The 22,347-nt window shown below is 41.1% G+C and overlaps 1 protein-coding gene across 1 annotated transcript; it reads right to left on the bottom strand.

The window, feature by feature from the left end:
- Positions 1-1,943: 1,943 nt before the first annotated feature.
- Positions 1,944-21,975, bottom strand: HPS5 (HPS5 biogenesis of lysosomal organelles complex 2 subunit 2). Its single transcript, XM_039552732.1, has 23 exons — positions 21,843-21,975; positions 20,519-20,688; positions 20,132-20,242; positions 19,229-19,293; positions 18,417-18,609; positions 16,815-16,948; positions 16,016-16,231; positions 15,606-15,677; positions 15,267-15,355; positions 14,121-14,299; positions 13,737-13,895; positions 12,856-13,015; positions 10,725-10,848; positions 8,874-9,020; positions 8,284-8,358; positions 7,202-7,809; positions 5,936-6,059; positions 5,579-5,734; positions 4,887-5,006; positions 4,479-4,592; positions 4,054-4,160; positions 3,107-3,392; positions 1,944-2,646 (listed from the first exon to the last, which is right to left on the bottom strand). Exons 2-23 carry the CDS (start codon positions 20,624-20,626, stop codon positions 2,586-2,588), a joined length of 3,408 nt encoding a protein of 1,135 aa, XP_039408666.1. The 5' UTR covers positions 20,627-20,688; positions 21,843-21,975; the 3' UTR covers positions 1,944-2,585.
- Between the last annotated feature and the right edge of the window lie 372 nt (positions 21,976-22,347).

The raw sequence follows: 22,347 nt of genomic DNA, 5'->3' as shown, positions 1-22,347 counted from the left end.
GAATCTAAACCCCAGAAGATTGAAAGTTTTCTCTTTTAGAAATAGTTCTGTATTGGCTTTTCCACAAGCAACTCTGGATGAAAGCCTGCCACTCACTGTCTCCTGGAACTTCACTTCCTCTAGTGAAGTAACCAACCCTCCACACACAAGTTTTTTTGCAATCAAGATGAAATAGTGTGCAGACTGCATCTCTCAAAAGGCTGAAAGTTGTATTAAGTCCTATTTTGATGAAAAGCATTATTTTGCAATACTTCAAGTGCTACAAGGCTACATAAAAAGATTATAAAACAGTACTTTTGCATCACTTTACAACAAAATTATCAATTTTAATTAAATTTAGTTCCAATAAATGCATTACTTTATTTAAATGACATTTGTGAAAACTGAATATTGACCAGACAATGTGGCCTTCTCCTTAAAATGTGAGTCAGACAATGAAGAGGGTCAAAACTAGAAGCTTAAAAAGAAACTTGTTCATAGATGTATTAAAGACAGGAAGAGTGCTAGTACAAAGCATAGTTCTGTAAATGAGATATAAAATCCAAGGGATTTTGTGAATCTTTATATTCACTGGCTGAATATGTAAAAAGACTTCTTTCTTAACAGCATCCATCTAAAAACACTTACATAAATCTTCAGCTTTTAAAAATATTATTTTAGTAAGTCCTCTCACTTTCCAAAATGTCAGAATTAATTATGGAATTACCAAAGCTGACCTCGACTTCAGTAAAATCTTTTGATAGTGTTTCTCACAATGTTCTCCTGGAGAAATGGGCTGCTCATGGCTTGGACATGTGCACTGTTCACCAAGCAAAAAACTGGCTGGATGATCAGGCCAGAGAGTGGTGGAAAACGGAGTTAAATCCAGCTGGTGGCCAACCCCAAGTGCTGTTCCCCAGGCATCAGTGATGACCCAGTACTGTTTAAGCTCTTTACCAGAGATCTGGATGAGGGGATGGAGGGCACCCTCAGTCAGTTTGCAGGTGACACCAGCCTGGGTGGGAGTGTTGATCTGCTGGAGGGCAGGAAGGCTCTGCAGAGGGATCTGGACAGGCCGGATCCATGGGCTGAGGCCGATGGTGTGAGGTCCAACAGGGCCAAGTGACTGGTTCTGTCCTTGGGTCACAACCACCCCAGGCAGTGCTACGGGCTGGGGCAGAGGGGCTGGGAAGCTGCCCAGGGCAAAAGGAGCTGGGGGTGCTGGTGACAGCAGCTGAACATGAGCCACCAGTGCCCAGGTGGCCAACAGGGCCAAGGGCATCCTGGCCTGGATCAGCAATTGTGTGGGCAGCAGGACTGGGCAGGGATTGTCCCCCTGTACTTGGCACTGGTGAGGCCACACCTCGAGTGCTGTGTCCAGTTCTGGACCCCTCACAACAAGAGAGACCTTGAGGGGCTGGAGCGAGTCCAGAGAAGGGAAATGAAGCTGGGGGAAGGGTCTGGAGCACAAGTCCTGTGAGGAGCAGCTGAGCAAGTTGCAAGCATTTGGCCTGGAGAAAAGGAGGCTCAGGGGAGACCTTTATACTCTCTACAGCTGCCTGAAAGGAAGCCAGGTGAGGATGGGTTTCTTTTCCCAAGTAACAAGGGATAGGACAAGAAGAAATGGCCTCAAGTTGCTCCAGGAGACATTTTGATTTGATATTAGGAAACATTTCTTCACAGAAAGGGTTGTCCAGCACCAAAACAAGATGTCCAGGGAAGTGGTGGAGTCACCATCCCTGGAGGCATTTAAAAGCCATGTAGATGTGGCACTTTTGGGACATGGCTGAGGGGTGGATTTGGCAGTGCTAGGCTAATGGTCGGAGAGTTGGATCTTCTGGGTCTTTTACAACTTAAATGACTGATTCTAATTCCACTGTCCTGAGGTTTGTTGGAATATCATAACTGATGTCTACGGTGACATTGCACAAACAGGTATGGGCAATTTAGAAATACTGTGCTTGTAGTTTAGCAGCAAGTTCATTTAAGAGTTTGTCTGTTAGTCAGCATTTTTAACCATAAATTCACTACTTAAAAACATATCCCTCCCATTTTAAGACTTGGCTTTGTTAATGTATTTCAGTCAGGCAAAACCTGTCCATATAATTTAAGAGGGGCGAAAAACCAAAGGGTACCATAGCAAACACTTCTAAAGCAACAGTAAAGGTAAATGTCATTTACAGGAAAGTAGAACAAGTATAGGCTTAGATACTTCCCAGGAATGGTTTCTCACGTTTGCAAACAAAGAAACAAAAAATTTTATACACCATAATTTAATACTTAGGGGCTCATATCCCTAAACAATTAAGTTATAGACTCAGAAAATAAATTCAGCAATCTTCATCTTGGAAATCTGTGAGCTTCATTTCAAGATAAATACTGGTTTGTTTTGATTTATGTTCTACAGTTCAAAACTCATCTCCAAAGGAATAAGAAAGAACTGCCACCAGTTCCAGGTCAGATACCTGCCAGATGGAGACTGGCTCAGTATAGCTGACCTTTTAGACAGGAGTTTGCTGTTTTTAAGGGCCTGTGAAATTTAAGAGGCACTTTAATATACAGTTATTAGAGTATAAAATGTTCCCAGAGTTTTCCCAAGTTGTTTTCTATGCTTGCTGAGACCACAAAAACCGGTCACACCTTTCCAACATGGACTGAATCAGCGCTCTGAAATTAAAGCAAAGGGAAAAAAAAAAAAAAAAAAAAAGGTTAAACAGTAAAAAAGCTAACAACAGAAAGAAAACTGAGTTTTGGTTTGCTTTTTAAAGAAAAATTTGTGAAAAACATGATTGCATTTTCAAAGTAACATCCTGACATCACCGTTCACGCCACTGGAAGAAACAGGAGAGATCAGAGTCTGTACAAGTCTCAGCAGGACAGATCTCTTTCAGAGAATCTCCCTCACGTACATCTTTAATGTACGATTTCCTGTTTACTCATTGTCAATTTTAAAATGCCTATACTGCAAAACACATAGTTCTTAAATAATAGGAAAGCTTTCAGCTGAATCTAAAATCCAAGGTAAAAACGTGAAGCACTTTATCTTCTTGTTAACTGAAAAGGAAGTTTAAAGCACCAAGGAGATCCAAAAAGAATAGTGTGGATCTTCTGCTGACACCTCTCTTACCTCTGCCTTTTCTCAGCAATTCTCAGTATCTCACAGACACCAGTAAATCTCTCAGACAATTCTAGTGTCAAGCCACACTCCTGCAAGAGAGGCAAGGCATGATTTGGGCCGATGGCCTTGGCCAGCAATAAGGCGACATTTTCCACAGTGATGCAGTCTGGGCAGCTGGGGCCTCCATTGCTGACAGCATTCCCATTCTGTGGGCCCTGGTGGTGGAAAGCTGGGCTGTGATTCTGTGCAAGATGCAGAAGAAATTTCCACTCTTCTATGGTCTCTGGGATGGAACCTAGAAGGAAAATTTGTAAAACAAATTATTTTAAGCCTGCTTTTTAAACTGTATCTGTAGTTAAAAGGGAAGCTAGCTGTTCTGTTTTACTCTGAAGATTCTAGGAAACCAAGCATTATCAACAAGCAAATCGTGCACACAAATGTACTGCCCTGACTGACCCAGTGTAAAGATTTAGTGGTGAACACATGTAGCTTCACAATAGTTCAGTATTCAAGGCTTTGGATTAAGTCAAGAGATAAACTTTTGTCCATCTCAGGGCTGGAGTGAATTTTCTTCTAAGTTCTGCCTTGTGGTACAATGCTTTGCTCACCCTAACTTTGAGTGTATGCACACGTAGTGGGGGAGTTTTGTGCTGTGCAGGGAGGCTTCCTACTCCTCTGTCTACAACACTAAGTTTAGCTTCTACTCCCAGCTGATAAACAAATCAAGATTCTTCAACTTTTAAGCATTTTCTAGCACAACTGATTTCACAAAGCACAGCATGAAGATGCAGGAGTATAATGCCTATCTATGTGTTTCAAATATGCTGTACTACACACAGCTAGGGCTACAAAAACACTTCAAAAAATAAAAGTTCAACCCAGCTTTGGGCAAATCACTATATAAGAGCAGTTCCTACATTACAGAAGTATGTTTACACAGCTTAAGAACTACTAACCATCTTCTCCATTCAACAGGCTCAAATCATCCAAATGAACAATATTAGTAAAGGCTTCTCTTCTTCTATCCAGCTCCAGACAGAGAAAAAGATATCCAGGCCAAAATCTTGAATAAGAGAGTAAAGATTTCCAGGAATCAAATACTCAGTTCAAACCAAAGTCAAGAACAATTACATGCTCATATAAGTATCAGTGAAGACAAAAGCAACTAAATTTAATGAATGTCAGAAATAGAGCAAGAACACGAGGAATACCTCCCATTTGGTACATTAAACTGGACATTCTATATTCATCCTCAAAAAAGGAGAGGTTTTTAAATAAACCCTGTCCAAACAAGAAGCAGATATAAATGAAAATGACCTATCTTCTCAGGGTCAGAATACCCACTAACCAAGTATCAAGAATTACCAAGTTTTCTCCTTACCCATGTGATTTACAGATGTCAGCCATCTTCTCCTTCATAACAAAATCAGCTGGGAGTTTAATCAAGAGCAGAATGAGCTGGCTGTAGCCCCAAGTAAACAAATGCGATCGTGGCCTAGAAGATGAGAAATTCAGTTTTAAAGCATTATTGATTTTCTTCAGAACATTATGGCAGATTTATGTAATGAGAGGAGGAAAAATGAATGAAACACCATGTGCAGTCTCAGTAGAGCAGCCACTCTGGAAGGCATTACAGATAAAAGTTATTCAATCCTTTGGTTGTTTCTGTTGGACTCTGCAAAATGCACCAAGGGGTCAGTGATCCAAACTGTCACACAAAATCTAACCCAAAAGCAGACCTGTTAAGTCTTTCTGCTGCACTCAGGACCTCGGGTGAAACCCACTTTACCTGGGATTTCCTTCCTCATCCACAGTGTTTGCCCGTTGTGGAGCGTCATGAGAAACTGCCAAGCACAACCAGTCCAACCGCACAGACTCCGGCTGCAGAAGAGACCTAAGGAGAAATGGCCTGGAAAACAAAGTAGACATTAAAAAAAAAAAATCCTAAACCCTACCAGTCTTAAACATACCAGATATGGAGCAGCAGAGATTGTGTGTGGACAAATCAACAACAACAACAAAAAAAAAAAAAGGGGGGGGGGGGGGGGATGTAAAATTAAATGTGGAAAAGCCTAAAATTATTTGTCTCCAGAAATTGAGGCAAAAATCAAGTTTGCAGGCTGTGTTCCCCCAGATTTGGTTTGGGGTTTTTTTTGTTTGGTTTGCTTGGGTTTTTTTTTTAATGCCATCTAATCCTTGTACACTGAACTGCAGACACAGGAACAAAAAAAGTCAATTCCATTAAAAGTATTATTTAGGAAAACCCTTTTAAAACTAGAATTTAACCTAAAAAAACCTCCAGTCTAAGACCAACAAAAACTGGCAGGATTACTTGGAACCTAATGCTAAAGAACACCAAGCAGACAGATACAGAAACACTAAAAAATGTCCCCAAAAGCCAAAACAAAAAAAGGAAAACACTCCACACAGCTATATGATGAAAAGAGCAGACCGATTAAAAGGATTCTACACTCCCCTTACCTTTTATCCTCTGGCTTTGATTTCACCAGACTATCTAAATACGCTAAGAAGTGAGCCGGATCATTCCTGCAAAGCTGTTTAATATCAGAAGGCAAAATAGAGGGGTGGAATTTGATCAAGGGCCGAAGAGCTGTTTCCCCAAATTTTTCATAAAGCCTGGAGAAAGAGAGAGAATAAAAAAATATTTTCAGTACCAAACAGCAAAAAAATTTTTTTCAAGATCTCTTGCAAGTTCAAGATAGTACTGGAAGGTGATCTCTCTAAGAGATTCCAGAAATCTTCATGACATGGTAAGTGAAGCAACTCCTGCCAGGAAGTTAACAATGCTGAAGAGAAAATGAGGATTTGGGTACAAACCTTTGAGCATGTGCCAGCAACAGTGGGCTGTCATCCCATGGCCCCAGGTCATGCAGCAGCTTCAGTATTTTCAACATATCTTCACTTTCCATTGCTAAAGCCACTGGACTGTGACAGGTTAGTTCTGAAAAAAAACCAGTGAACACTTGATATGGGCAAGTTTTTTTCCTTAACACACCCTGCCTGTCCTTTTGTCCTCTGCTCAACAACAGCTATCACTGTTCCCATGGAAGTTCAACACCCACCTCAATCCTGATGAAATGCAGGTACTAACCTACAGGCACAAGTGCAGTCCAACTAAGGACAAACTGGGAATGCATATACTACTGTCACTTTGAGGGCTCTCAGAATCCAAACACAGCGAAGAGATTCCCAGAAACACAAACACCAGGCACCAATCCTCAAAGCAAGATTCTGTTGTTTAACTGCTCTCTGTTGGAGCAGAAGCCATGCTAAGGCTTTAATTCACTCTTAAAAGAAATACATAAGGCAGAAGCTGAGTGCAGAGCACAGAAAAGTTCTGTTTTCCAATATCATCACAAAGCTTTGGTTCAATAAAGCTAAAGAGGCATAAAAAAAGATCAAAAAGTATTTCTGTGGAACAGGGAAGCATGAAGTGATCACAAGCCACTCATATCTATGGAACCATCTACTCCATTCAGTTTTGTTTCATATTAACCACATTCCTTTACAAGTTGAATCTTCCAGTGCAAATGCTGAAGCCCCTCCCTTCCCTTCTGCCTTCTCTCTACAGACTTGTGGTTCTAATTATGATGCTTTTGCTCTTAGAAGCACATATGGTTGTAAAGAGGCTGGGATCACTACAGTGGTCAATCAACAAGGTCCACGCAAACAGGTTCGAAGTTGCAAACGGGGGAGAGATCAATCTCTCCAAGGAGCCAGTAGTTCTTTTTTTTTAAGAAATCACAGGTTATTCTGAGTTGAAAGGGACCCACAAGGATCATCAAGTCCAACTCTTCAGTGAATGGTCCATACAGGGCTTGAACCCACAATGCTGGCACTATTAGCACTATGTTCTAACCAAGTGAGATAAGTTCTTCCTAAGGGAAGTATAGGGGGGAAAACCAAACAACCCAAAACCAGAACAAAAACTCCCACACACCAAGCATCCTCCCCTTGCCACACTACACTGGCAGAAGGGAAATCTGCACACACAGTTTTGAGTGTCTTCAAGGTTTTTTCGTCCTTTTCTCCCAAAGACTCTTTATTTTCAGTTTAAGAAGTAATACAACGTTCAATATTTACCTTTCAATCCTGCAATGTACGTTTCCCACACATTAGGGCTGGTGGCACACGTGGTTATAATACACTGCTTTACTCTCTTTAAATCCAAAAGGAAGAAGTAGCTTTGCATAAACCTACAAGCCAAGGTCCCTGAAGCTGCTGGTGGCAGACTCCCCTCAGAGCTCTCCTCAGCCTCACCACTCCCACAAGAAAAGACATGCAGCTCAAAGCACAGAGTTGTGAGCTCCACGAGATCCTTCAGAACATCTGGTTCGATGACACACAGAGGAGACACCTGAAAGCTGCAGCCCGGAGGCCCCCTCCAATCAGTACCATTTTCACACACGGTTTTGCTTGCACAGGTTTCATCAGTATTTTCCTTTTCAATGCAGTCTTCCAAAACACCACTCTGTTCCTTGTCTACTGCGTCTCTGCCAGCTGGAGCCACTTGCAGGTTTTCCTCCAGGACTGCCCTCTGTTCTTCAGCACACAGAGTCTTGCTTTTCTTAACAGCCAAAGCAGAATGCTCCTTGCTGCTGAATTTTTCTTCTAGATAGACAAGCCATTCCTGTAAGACCCTTCTCATACACTGAGGTTCTAATAAAACCAGGGGATCCTGGAGCTTGGCTCTGCAGCATTAGAAAGAAGTTTGCTAAGTTTAACAGTTTTAAGATGCCACAAGTGAAGTTTCAAATCTTTGTGTAACTATAGTCCCACACTTGACTTAAGAGTCATTTGCTGGCTTTTTTGTGATTTTGAGTGCATCAAACAGAATTTAGGCTACTTCACATTGTCTACGTTTGTCCTCAGTACATTTTGAGCTCCCCACGATTTCTTTCAGAATGAATTTTTGTTTGCGATTTTGATTTTTTTAACTATGCTTCTAATTAAGCCAAAGGGATACGGCTGGAGGAGCTTTTAGTGGGTTTTGCTTGGTTTTAAAAAGGGGAATCAAATAATTCACCAAATGAGATCCTCTCAGGTTATGTTAATAGACATTTACAGCACCACTCTTACATACACATAATGAATGAAAAAAAATTTAAAAACGCAGTAACTTTTTCTGCCAATGTACCTATACAGTAAAAAGCTTCTCTGCTTACATAGCTTCTGCTGTTGCAGCCTTGAGATCTCTCAGACAGTCCTCCTCAGGAAGCTGGCAGTTCTGGGGTTCTGACCTAGAAAAATACAATTATTTGAGTCTTATCTGAAGTATTAACTTCAATAACTTAAGTGAGGATTTCCTGACAAATTTCCTCAACAACACTAATTCCTTTATTAAATACAAAGCTTTCATTCATAAGAAGGAACAGCTCAGCAGAAATTACGGATAAATCTGGCATGAAGGGCAACAGATAGTACTATTTTTGTGACCTTCTATAATGGCTCTACTCCAGCTACAGTAAATTTCAGCAGGTACTGAACAAAAAAAAAGCACCATGCTACTGTATGAAAGCTAGTCCAAAATGGTAAATTAGCACTGGAATATGAAATTACTTAGCTTTGTGTTCATTGCCTTATCAGTGCTAAGAAAGGAGTTGGGAGAACCAGTGAAACCCACTACAGGAATGAAGGCAGCTGGAAAAACCTAATGCCAAGTTCCTCATTCTGCTTGAATGAGTTTCTCCCTAGGTTGCTATCCTCGGGACATCCAGAAAATACAATTGCTAAGAAAATGTGATTTGGCACTCACTCTTTTTCTTCCTGGGGAGATGCTACGGGATTAACAGTTAACTCTGACAGCTGCTCATCATCCTTTGCTTCATGCTTCCCTCTAGATTCAGGACTTATGTGAAGTGTGCCAATCTTTTCCGTGGTTTTGCGTACAAAGCTGGAAACGCTGGGAATCACAAATTCAAAGGTTTAAAATCAAAAGTTCAAAAGCGATCAAACCAAGCACTTTTTCACTCAAACCGTCATTTCAGAGACTTTATAATCTGAAGAACTCTTAAGAAAAGGATGAGAGCAGTGATGACCGACAGGAGCAAAACTTAGAACCTGCTCAAAATTCATACTTCAGTCATGGTCCATACTTTGAGCACAGAATAGAAACCTGATGTACTGAACACCCCTGCTGGAGAAACAGGATCACATACCACATTAGACACAGATCTTGACACGTATTGTATTCAAGTAAGTGCAGATTGGCTACACTGTATTTTAAAGCTTTTAAACATAAAGCATCTTTAGGAAATTATGTCCCTCCTGGTGGTAAGAAACCACTCTACAATGTTTCAAATTAATTCTTCAGATTACAAAGCTGACCAAAAATGTCCTTTTCACTCAGCAGTCGCTATTCCTTCAGGTATTTTACTGGAGAGGAAGCTCAATGAACATACCAGAACTCAATTATTTCTACCACTGCCACGAAGAGAACTATGTCAACAAGATTTGAACACAAAAATACGCTTTCTGCTCCAGAACTAAAAGAAAACAAACCCCAAAACCCCAACCCAGCATCTTTTACTATAACAAGGTATAGCAGAAGTTGAAAGGTGGCTGCAGAAAGCAGAAAGGATTCAAATTTAGCAAAACAATTGGACTTTAATGTATAGAAGGATTAAAGCTGAACTTTTAAAAACTAACTGTAAATATGATAGTATTTTATTCAGTGATTACTTGCATGCAGTGAATACTTGAAAACTTAGCTTTCAATATTAGCAGAAACACTTATTACTAGTAAAATCCTAAAGGCTGCTTACAGTTTAGAAAGAACTCAAAATGTTGCATGCAGTTTTGATGTTTATTCTGAGATCCTCACACTGCTGATAGCAGCTACAATTCTTTGTTGGAGGTCACGATTTACATACTGAAGTGATTAAAGGAAGGCTATACAATTTTTCAGACCACTGCTGGGCCAGAGACATTTTAGCTAAGTAATTAACATACAGCACTTCCATAAAAACCTTAAGTTATATATTTAACACTATCTCCTTTATACTTGTACACCCACCTGCTCACCCCCCACTTTTTTTTAAACAAGTTTTAAAATACCAATGTGATTTATACAAAAAAATGGACACAGATCTAATTGCACCAGGTATAGGCTACCATTATTCCACAAATATTTGTGAAATTGCTTTGATTCACTGAAAAGTTCATGTGGGGATAGGACAGACCACTTTGCAAGTATGTTTTAGCAATATCTATCTGCTTTGAATATTTTAATGTTTGTCCCCAAGCAACATAGGCAGCCTTCCCTCTAAGCTCCAGAAAGGCAAAATCCCAAAATAATATTCAGTAAGTTTCCTTTGAAAACGAACCACAACCACAGTTTACAGGACAACAGTAAACATTCTTAGACATTTAACAATTATTAACTGTTTAAAAATGGAGGTTGAAGTCTTGGCTCCACTGAAGTTACCAGCAGCTCTTTGTATCTTCACTGGAGCCAAAATAAAGATTTAAACTGCCTGGCAAACCTGACTGCATTTCTGGTTCTATGTTTGCAGAACAGAGTATGAACTAAACCACACAATGCTACAAATTCTGGGAACAGAAGAGGAAAGATGTAATGGATGAATGAACCTGCTGCATGTTTTACCTTTCTTTGACAGCTTGGAGAGAGACGAGAGGAGATGGGGAACGGAATGACAAAGGAATACTGAATGGGAGAAATGTCTCATTCCGGTCAGCCTCAACCACCACAGATGCATGAGATACGTTCTCTGACAAATGGAATTGAAATAAAAAGGTCATGAAACAGTGGCCTGGCAAAAAAATGGAATAGTGAAATGAACTGCAAGTCACTAATTCATTAATGGATAACCTGCCCACCACATTTTCCTTTTTAAGGCTCAAGAATGCATGGAGCCAGGTTTCAAGGGCCGTTTTACTACTGACTTTGAACCTAGTAAGTCTGCTTTATTAATAATGCTTTGGCTCTGTAGCAAGGCAAATAATGATCAACAACAGTATGAAAATGACCTTTTAAAAGTAGACTTACAGTCCATTTAGGGGAAAAAAATCTTGATTTAATCCACTGAGTTATTTATACATCTAGGAAAATTAAGTATTGTAGCATATATCAATTCACATGTGAACAGAGAGACACAAGCCATGATTAGGGTATAAATCACCCTCTCATTTGAATGGACTTAGATTTTTAAGTGAACCCACAGCTCTCTGGCATTTGATAAGAATCACAGGAAATACAGAGTCATGGAACATTTCCTTTTCTCTCCTATATCCCTAACAGTATCTACAATGTGTTTTGCTTAATCATTTCCTGGTACAGACACACACTGTATCTTTAAGTGATGGCAACAAGAAAAAAGGGATCATTTTAAGCTAGGATGACACTGCACTTTGCAACAGTCAGCAGTAACCACAGCGTTAAGAGGAAAAGATCCTGCGCTGTTACAGAAAATCTACTATCAGAATCCCTCTTGACAGTGCCTAAAGGTCACAACTGACCTTACAAATGGTTGTAAATAAGGCTGCTTTTGTTCATTATGCAGACTAGAAACCTAAAAATTCATTACATCTTATGTCATTGTGAGCAGGGAAACACTAAGTCCATTTCTTTCAAATACCAAATCAAGTACTCGTGCTTCAATAAGCATCTGGAACTTCTCTACTTGGAAACAAACAGCAAATTTGTTATCTCTTGTGGAACACACAGAACTTGTCTATCTTCTGACATTCAAAAATTAAGTCACCTGAATTCTGATTTTTAATGTTGGAAATTATACACTTCCAAGTCTCCTCACTTGTTTTTATGGTGATGTAGGTAAAGAGGTACATGTACACCTAAGTGCTACCAACAGCACATACCTTAGTCAGCAGGACCTCTCTACTGACAAGTAGGGGAGTAAATACCAATTTCTGCACTCTCCCTCCCCAATGTGGTGTTCTCCAAAGCATCCAAAGTCTCTCCACCCTCAACTGGCACCTACTCCTTGCAAAAACTAAGTAGTAGTCTTATTGGAAAGCCTCTCTACCATACCTAGAACTAAGCCAGCTCCTCATCATCCCAGGATTCTGCATCCACTCCCAGTCCCAACAAGAGCAGAGAACAAGATCCATTACAGTCTCAATCTATCTTAAGTCCAGTGACAGACATTGGTCAGGAAATAAAAAAGCCCCCTGGATGGGCTAAATGTTAGTTATTAACAATTCTAGCACCCCTACACTAATGTTTACATGTGTAAGAGATGAGCCCCTGTACAAAGGAGACCCTGCAAGAAAGTTAAGAACATTTATCAGAATCCTTCTGCTTTCCCTGAAGAAATAGAAGACAGAATCCAGATTAAGAAGTTCTTCTTTGAAAAAAAAATGACAAAAGGATATTGGCAGCAAATAAACCTTGTTCAAAGTTCAGTTAACACTGGCATAGACAGCTGAAGGAATCTTAGCATTAATGTTGGATTACAAGTGGAGGGAGGGAAACTGGAGTGGAGCCCTGGCTTGATAAAAGCCCTCAGAACCTTTTGTTCTGTTTCTCTGGGTTTTGTTTGCTTTTAAGCCTGGATTTCTGTGGAGCCAGCTTTTCACACCAATGTTTCAGGAAGGATTTTGACTGGAAGGTGGGGTGACTGTTTCATTGATCAAATTACAGGTATTAATAATTCATAACTCGATGGTGGAAAATAAGAGCACAGAGCCAACCCAGTTGAATTCTTGTAGAAAAAACAAACACATTCAACAAACAAATTTTCATTAAGAAACATTACCAAGTTCCAGCTGCTCATCTTCATGGTGTGCAGGAAATTCTTTAAGTCTCTCATCTTCTGAGAACGTTTGACTGTGGAGGGAACATGAGTCTTCATCTGACTGACTGCCCCTTCGACTGATAACGCGGTATATTCCAGAGTCTAAGACACTGAAGCTCTCCTGTCAGACCAACAAGAGGAGTTAGACATTGTGGGAGCTGTACTTCCTTCGTTAAACTTTCTGCAATGAACGCAACCAACTCTACCCACACTAATAACCTCACAGCATCTCATAATTCACTGCCTGGAAATCTCTTGTCTACCACATCAAGATGGTACTTACACTACTTGGCTTTTTAAACTTTCCTTTTAAACATTTTTAAAGTGAAAGCAGGAGCTGATATTGTATTAACTATAAAATATTTCCCCTTTCTTGAAAAGCAGCTGTATGTTTATTAGAAATATGCTCTGATTCTTTTCCTTCGAGCTTTCTGCTTAAGCTTCTTAGAGTGAGACCATTTTCTAAATAGGGCTAAGATAGTTCTGAGCACTCATTCATTTTCATCACATAAAACTAGAGTTATAATCAAGACTTTCTTTACTGAAGCATGGTAAGACACTAAAGTAAGCTGTGGAAAAAGCCATCTTCATATCAATCTTTGTCCACACCTCAGACATTAGCTCTAAAATAACAAGGGAAAGAGGCAGAGGTCAGAGCTTACAGAATGCAAGTAGTGGTGTTTCATACCTCTTCACCCCACCTAGTTTTAGAGTGCAGCATTATGAGCTGTAGTAGACAGGGTAGAAATGAAAGCCTCATCTTCCAAGTGAGCAACGAGGTGACTTTAAGCCATGAAGACAAAACCTGTAGATAACATTTTTGGGACTACCAATACACGTACATGAGATGAAATACTGCTCCTTCTACTGCTGCATGCAGAATCTAGAGGTTCCAACTTTGAAATCAGTTCTTCCAGTTGCACAGTGAGATCTTGCTGGGTTGAAGCATCCAGCTGAGACTTCAAGTGCTCCAGCTTGTCTAGAGGCAAATTTTTTCTTGCCTAAAAGCAGCCAGGGAAACAGAAGCACTATTATTTCTAATGCATGGGTGAAAAGCAAAAGATACCATATATGCAGGATGATTTTCATCCTTAAAGTATAATGCTTAGATGACTTTTTAAAAACACCAACAAAATGAATCTCAGTAACCATGAAACTTAATGGAAGGAGAAGACAGGAAAGACAGTGAAGTTACATTGCACATTTACAGAGAGGTATTTACTTACTCTGCAAGAAATAACTGAATTTTGGAAGAGACAAGAGACCCTGGCAGCAAGGGTCCAGAACCCTCTTCTCATCAGACGCTCTATGCAGCGATCGACCAGCAGCAGGGAGAGGTGCACAACTTTCCCATTTGTATGCAGACAGAACAGCTCACTCTTGTGAACTGCGATATCCTGAATATCTGCAAAACCAGATGCACAGCAATACCTGAAGGACTGAAGTTGTTAATCAACATTCCTTTCTGTCCCTGAAAGATGGTGAAAACATACTCCCACCTGACTGCAAATGGGTGCAAAGCACAAGCATGGGGAAAACAAACACTGAGGAGTGCTGACCAAGCATCTAACCACTATAAAACACAGTGTCAAAACTTTCCAGAGTTGCATGTCCAGAAAACATTCCAAAAATACACTAAATTACCAAAAAGTTTCCTTTTGCTCTGAGGGGAGATGAAAAATTAAAGCCTGTTAAAGATGACCAATACCTAATGGTTTGCTTTGAAACAGAAGGAAAATAGTGACTGGTAGAAAAACAGCTTTGGCCTTCCAGCAGTTTTCAAATGCAATAGTTATGCTGCATGCAAACACTTCACAACAAACATATCACAAACTTAACACCAAAATGGGGAGAAGGGGAAAGACTGACTGACAGTAACTACTGTAGGATTCTGCTTATAACGATACACACATAACAGTTTATGAGGGTTCATTCATCTGCCAAATAAATATTCCCTGGATGCAATTTAGACAGGTTTTAGGAAAAAAACCCAGGTTTAAAGCTTTCAGCAGCCAGATTATTCTTCACAGAATACCTGATAATGAGCCTAAGTAAAGAGAAAAGAGGAAAGGACACTGCAGATTAATCACCTGTATTTTAACTACTGTATTTTATGCGTCACTCTACAGCACATGTTGTTTCTCAAGAAATGTGTTTTCAGATCTGTGGAAGGAAGGGCTGGCTGGAGGAGGCAGGGAGATGGTTAATATTCAAGGATATACCTGACATATGACAAGGGAATTTTTTGATAAATGTTCTGCAGTCCAGCTGCAGAAATTGAGCTTGAAAAGGCTCCATGTAAGACAAGGACTTCAGGAACGAAGTGTAACATGACAGTGTTACAAAGCAAAGTTTAAGAAACTTTAGTTTACCTTTCACTTCACTCCAGAGTAAGACTTGAACGCTCTGGGGAAGAAAAATATAAATGCCTCTTTCTGTCCAGGTCACCACACAGTGCTCACTGCAAGCAGAGCAAATGTTAATGGAGCAACAGTCAATTGTGGTAAAATATAGGTAAAATTTTTTAAAAATTGTAAAATATGCATGGATGGCATTGGCTTAAGTATAGCAAGTGAGACGTGAGACAGGTGTTTAGCATGATACTTGGGAAATTCTGACAGGAAAAAGTTGAACTTGGTAATATAAATGAGAAGAATATATAATTTTTAAGCCTATTTTATTAACAGGAAGCTATGCTGTCAAATACTCACGTCAAATACAGCAGCTTGGGGAAAGATAAAGATTGTGGAGAGCAGCTGGAACCAGTATAATGAGGATCCTGCCTGCAAAATAAAATTATTATCAATTACAAGCGTAACTACAATAACATCACTTTCTAGAATTGTTAATCCTGTAAATACACGGCTGGCTTAAATAAATATAGAGTCATGACAGCAGCATCCATTGTGCTCACACAGACACAGCTGCAGAATCAAGGTTTTGGCATTTTTGATAACTGCTGGCTATACCTCTTAGAGGAGACTGTATTAAGATGACAACTAGGATTAACATTTGACTGCAGCAGGAGTTTATTTAGTCTTCTCAGCATTAATGCAGTTCTTCCCAGCTCATCTGGAAGTCCAAAAAAAACAAGTTTATCACTGATAACACATGTTTCTACCTGAGAGTAACAACAGGGAGAGGTGGTGACGAGAGCAGCTGCTTGAACTGATGTGTGCTTTGCACTTCCCCATCAAAGTTCACCTCCCACATCCTCGAGCCAGGTCGAGCACAGTATATTAATGGCTGCTGATTCCCACTGTTTTTTCCAACAGGGAAGAAACATGCTCCAAATTCTCCATCTCTCTCTTTATTTCCAATTTTCCAGAACTTCTCTCTAGCAGGGAAAAAAAAAATGTACTTGTTAAGTAAGGCAGCATTAATAAAGACTCTAATTAATTTTATGTTTTTCTTTAAGAATAAAAAATACTCAATCCCAGCTGCTGAATTGGTTTTGGTGCTTAAGAAAAAAAATCTGTAATGAATATTATAAAGCCTGCACAAAGTTTATACAAGACAGGGTGCAGAAATATTCATTAGTTGAAATGAACATTCAGATCAAAGGGGTTTTTTTCAGCAGAACCAGTTATTCAACCTGGTGATGGGAAGGTGTGAACATTCCCAGAAATCATTTCCAATCCCAAGAAAAATAAGACCGTGATTATGAATAGTCAGCATGAATTTGTGAAAGGGAAATCATGTTAATAGCACTCTACAACAGAATGACTGGCTGGGTAGTTGAGGGGACAACAGTGGACTTTGTTTATCCTGACTTCAGTAAAATTTTTGACACTACCTCTGCCAACATCTTCAGAAACAGACTGAGAGAGCATGGGCTAGGTAAAGAGACATTGATGTCATTTCAGAAACTGCGTGTGACCCTGTGAAGTCCAGTACCTCAGAAATAAAATAGAACTTGCCTCTCAGTATCACATAAATAAGTACGGGTAAGTGAAGATATGAGCAGTCTTCCATCCAAGTAATCAAGCTGAACCACCCGAGAATCTACAGTGGTTATGATCTGGACAGGAAACATCACAAAAGTAGCAGCAGCCTACAGTTAAAAAAGAAAAAAAGAAAGAAAACATGCTGGTCTCCAGTTCAAAGTAAAGACAGTTTCATTATGTTAAAATTGCAAAATTCAGAAAAGACTCATGTATGCTATGAATACACAGCGTAAGACAGGGCAGTTCCTTTCCTCTCTGTTTTTACAAAGCAAGGCTTCAATGCTCAGAAGCACAGAAGTATAAATCCTCCTTTCCCAAAAGCATTACTGAAGATTTAAGAAAAAAAAAATCATATCCCTGTAGTATCCTGATATTTTAATTTTCTGTAAGATTAAGAGAGGTTTTATTCCTACTATTCCAATCTTTGTGCTTTTGTTTCCAATTCTCCCCACAGGTACTTGGCACTAGCAGTTTTATGGAAACACACCTGAGAGATTAATCGATACAAAAACCAACTTCTGTTGGAATTAGGTTGTTCACATAAGCTCACCTTGTCTGTTACCCTGCCACAAATTATCCAAATACTATTTATCATACCAGTGTCTCAGTTTGCATGGGTGGATGAACAGTCTCAGATAGACTTATGAATAAGAAAACTCCTGGGAACTGCATTTAAATTTGCGTCAGTCACTATTTTTGCCAGCTTAGGAGTTGTTTTCCCTTCTTAGGAATATGACAAAGTGCACTATCTGAGAAATCCAACAGTCCTGTTCCTTTAACAGCCATGAGCAGACACACATTTCATGGGCCTTGCCCTTCTCTCCTCCCTCTTTTCCCACAGCTGACTTTTCCCCCCCTTCTTTCTTTAAATGTAATAATGGTCTTGCTACTTTTAAGTAAATTTTCCACCAAAATCTTCCATGAGGGCTAGAAAAGACCTGGAACAACACAACTATTTCCAAGTTCTGCTCCTTTTTACAGATGAAAAGGAAAAAGAAAGGACCCAGTAGTGATAAAACCTAAAGAACACTCAAGGGCTAGAAATCAGGCTGCTATCACTAACAGGTGTGTCCTTTGCACAAAATACGACAGATGCAGGCTCAATGACCACCTACAATTTATTTTATCTAATCCAGATGTTTAAGAATGAGAGCATTCAGACAATGCCAAGCAAAATCAGACTCTGGGACTGCTCTGTCAGACCAACAGCTGAACTGACGACTAAAACAAACAGCTGAACCTGGGGCTGGAATCTAAGGAATCCAATAGGGTCAGAAACACCAAGACCCTTAACTTAGACACTTTTAAATTCCAAGAAGCAGCAGATTGATCAGTTTTTAACTCTGAACATTTGAAAGCATTTTCATGTTGCATTACTAGGATAGATAGAAGAAGGATGGGGGAAGTTCATGGGTCAGGATTTCTCTTGTCTCAAGAGACTGGTTCTTCATCCCAGTAGTCAAAGCTACCAGAACTTCATCAGCTGCCAACTGCTGTACTCTTCCACTTTACTAAAACAAAGAGACTCCACACACTGCCCCCTGTGAATTCAGCTCAAAGAATGCAACATTTTACCTTCCCTTGTTTCGATGTGTTAATCTTGATGGCTGATACTTTTCCCACATGATCTCCTACAAAAACTCGAAGGGCAGCTGTATCCCAGCACAGAGCTGTGACTTTTCTGCCCTTATGCTCAGAGGAAACATAAATCCGTTCTGGCTTCCCACGACGTTCCTGATTCAGCTCCCAGACTACAACAAGGCCTTGGCTACAACAAGTTAAAAAGAGAATAGAGTTTGAAAATAAGTCTTATAATGTTTTATCAGTTGATAAAGATGCATTTTCCCAAAGAAAGAGGAGACCCAGGAGAAGCAGAACACCTCAGAGCTGGTTCTGTTTGAGGCTGCATGCTTTCAAGAAGCACCACACAATTCTGGAGAAGAGTGTTCTTTTTTGCACTACAGTGCACAAGCAGCTTTGTAAGGCTACTCTTACATTTATTGCAAATGCCAGTGAAGATGTGGAAAAATATTTAAATGGATTTTAAGAAACATAAGTGGAATTAACTACCAATCTCACTCTACCATGTTAATGAAAATTCTTCTTTTGATGCTGAAAGGTCTCAGAAAGACATTCATCAACCTCATTTCACAGCATGAGCTCTGCCATAGACATTCTGTTGCAGAAATAATACTTAATCTAGAACAATTATTCCATAAAAAAAGAAGTTAAGCAAACTGTCTGTGCAAAGAATTATCCTGTAGTGGCTTCTACCACCTAATCTGGTAGGTTAACTCTCCAAGTTCCCAGCAGCTGTCCAAGTCTGAAACTTAGAAGCTTCTTAAAAAAATTTATCCAGTGCTCAAGTTTGTGAGTACACCACTCACCTGGTGGCAACAGCAACATAGTCTTCATCATGCAAGCAACAAGCCACCCGGGAAATGGCACCTTCCTGAAAGCAAGCACAGGAGTAAGAGCAGGTAAAAGTTGTTCCTGTACTGCCTCTACCACTGTGCAGCTTTTATCTTTAAGATATAAACCAAATTCATGTCAACACATGCTACACTCTGTTGTGATGTGGTTGGTTTTTACTGTTTCTTTGGGTTTTATTTGTAAACACTGAGCTTACTCCAAGATGCAGCTGACAGCAACACGACATCAAGAGCAAGGACTGCAGTGCATTCTCTGATTTGGAACACGCAGAAACCAGTCTCCCGTCCTCACACCTTTGGAAGTTGTTTTGCCAGAATTAAGTGGGATGCCCCCTACCTTAAAACTGGCTGCATTCATGCTACACTGGAAGCAGCAGTGGCTCCCAGGAAACAGCACCTGGCTGTACAAATAACAATCTCTGTTTCATGGTCTCTTCCAGCAAAAGCAAGTCAGCCTATCTTTTCTCCACTTATCCAGGTATGTCACAGTTTGGACATTCAAACACTGGGAGTTATCTGCTTGTGAGTTGCTCTGGTTTCATATTCAAAATTGTCTTCTAATTCTTAAATATTCAGGTGACTGCGTTGCTGCTGTTAAAACTAAGAATTTGAAAAACAAAGGTCTAACGCTCTGAAATAATTTTTTTCACACCTTATGAAATCTATTATACCACACACTCTGAGAATACACTTCAGAACCATAAACTATTTTAAACACAGCAGCCCAAAACCTCACCTTCTTTGGACAATTCAATAAGTTGAAGATGCCTGTTGACTCTTAATAAACATTAACGTGAAATAGTGTCTCTTTCCCAGCCCCATTTTCAGAAACTTTAATTTAGCATTCTTTACCCTTACCTTGTGAGTGAGAAAAAGTCTTTGCTTCCAACCATCCTTCTGGATAAGGTTCAGTCCTCCTCCTGAGCTGCCTAGAGCCAGCCATCTCTTTGACACATCTATACACGTGCACTGAAGGAATAAACACCATAATGCATAACCTGGTAAGTTCTGAGTGCCAAGCCGTGTTATGTACCCACAGCTGCATTAAAGAAACACACACAGAGTAACAGGGTCCTTTATCTTCACTCTTTCTTCCCAGAGTACTCTCCCCCATAAGACAGCATGCACACCCCCAAAATGAATTAGATTAATCCTACGGCTTAATCAAATAATTAACCAAATGGAGCCATTACTTGAATTTAAAAAAATTTAAAAATCAAAAGAAGCCAAATACCATAAACTCACCTTAAGACGACTGGAATCCAGCCTGAGTGCAGAAAGCAATGGATCCAAGCACTCCAGCTCTGCCAAGACATGGTTGTAAGAGTCTGGAATTACTGGCACAGAGGCCATGGATGCACACGACTAGTGCTGCTCACTCATGAGTACATTACAGCTTCAGCTTTTGGCTGTACCTGCCCAAAATAAAGATCTTGATTAGTTTACTTTTTAGTATTATAGCAGGTTTTCTGTGCTTAAAGAAACAATGCTTTCCTACTCAAAAAGCATCAGGTTTCAGTTTGCCAAGAAGAGGCCCAAGGGATGCAAAATTAGACCTTTGCTTCATTTATGAGAAGCTTTTGTTCATTTCGGAAAACTTAAACTATCAAATATCCCACCTGGAAATACTTAAACTGTAGTTATATTTATATCTATCTGTGAAACACGTTACATCTACCTATGGAAAAACTCTTATTTTATAGAAAAATGTGCTTTTCCCCACAGCATGCACCCTTGATTTGAAACTAATCTTCTCAAGGAAAACATTTAGCATTGTCACTTTTACCTACATCACATTCTCCCCCAAAACTAAGTTTAAGGACTACAATCCTCAAGTTATGCCAAATTTAGAATTAGCTGCAACTATGCATTTTGATACAACTATAAGCACTATCATCTCCACAGTACCTCTTTTCCAGCATACAAGAGATAACACAGAGTGAAAACCAAGTATTAAATAACCGTCGAAATCACAACCTCATATTTTTCCTTAAGCAGCATATACTTCAAAATAATTTCTTGTTGAGTTTAAAGTTTAAACCTGTACATTGCTTAACAAAACCCCAAACCTATCACACTGCACAGTCAAGTCCCGGAATTTCTAAGTAACCTTCAGTATGCGATCACATAAATTAAGGAACTCTCTCCCAGAAAAGCCGCCAAGTGGAAATTTACACTTCCCCAAAAAAGTGAGCACTCACTCTCACCAGGCACTTGGAAAAGGGAAGAGGCACATTTAGCCAGCGAAACTGAAAGTTGCTTCTTCAAAATTCTCAAAACGTCTTAAAAACCGTAATGGCCACATCTACCCTCCTCACTCTCTGCCCCATCCCGCTGCGGCCCCGAGCTGCCGGCTGGGGCTGAACCGTACACGGAGGAAGGAGGAGCACCGCGAAGGGCAGCAGAAACCCCCCCAAACCAGCTCAGACACCGCAGGCAGGGCAGGGGGCGAGAGCCGAGCCCCGATGGGGCACAGCCGCCAGCCTGGGGCGGCCACACGGCCAGGAAACACCTCCCGGTCCCGGTCCCGGTCCCGGTCCCGGTCCCGGTCCCGGTCCCGGTCGCTCACCTCTCTCTCTCTCTCCCTCCCGGTGCCGCTCACGCGCCCGCCTCCAAACAGCGCGGTCACGTGGCCCGCGCGGGGGCGGGGCGGGGGCGCGCGCCCGCTCCGCATCTCGCGCCGCCCGTGCGGGAGGAGGAGGAGGAGGAAGAGGAGGAGGAAGAGGAGGAGGGGGAGGAGGAGGAAGAGGAGGAGGGGGAGGAAGCCGCGTCACGCGCGCGCACCCTCCCGCCCGCCCCTGCCCCCCGGGCCACGTGACGCCGTGACGCGCGCGTCGCCCCCTCCCTCCCGGCGCGCGGGCCGGGGCCGAGGGGAGGCCCCTCCCCCGCAGCGAGGCGGCGCCGCCGACCCGGGAGCGGAGCAGGACGGGCCGCCGGGGCCGATGGCGGGGGACGAGCGGGGCCCGCGCGGACGGGTGACGGTGGGGGACGGGCCGGGACGGGCGCGGCGGGGAAGAGGGCGGGGGGGCGGTGGCGGCGCCGTTTTACCGCCGCGTCACTGCCCCCTCCGCCCG

The sequence above is a fragment of the Corvus cornix genome, chromosome 5 (assembly GCF_000738735.6).
Source record: "Corvus cornix cornix isolate S_Up_H32 chromosome 5, ASM73873v5, whole genome shotgun sequence".
Classification (NCBI taxonomy): domain Eukaryota; kingdom Metazoa; phylum Chordata; class Aves; order Passeriformes; family Corvidae; genus Corvus; species Corvus cornix.
The sequence above is the reverse complement of the archived record's forward strand: the minus strand, read 5'-3'. Positions and strand labels throughout refer to the sequence as shown.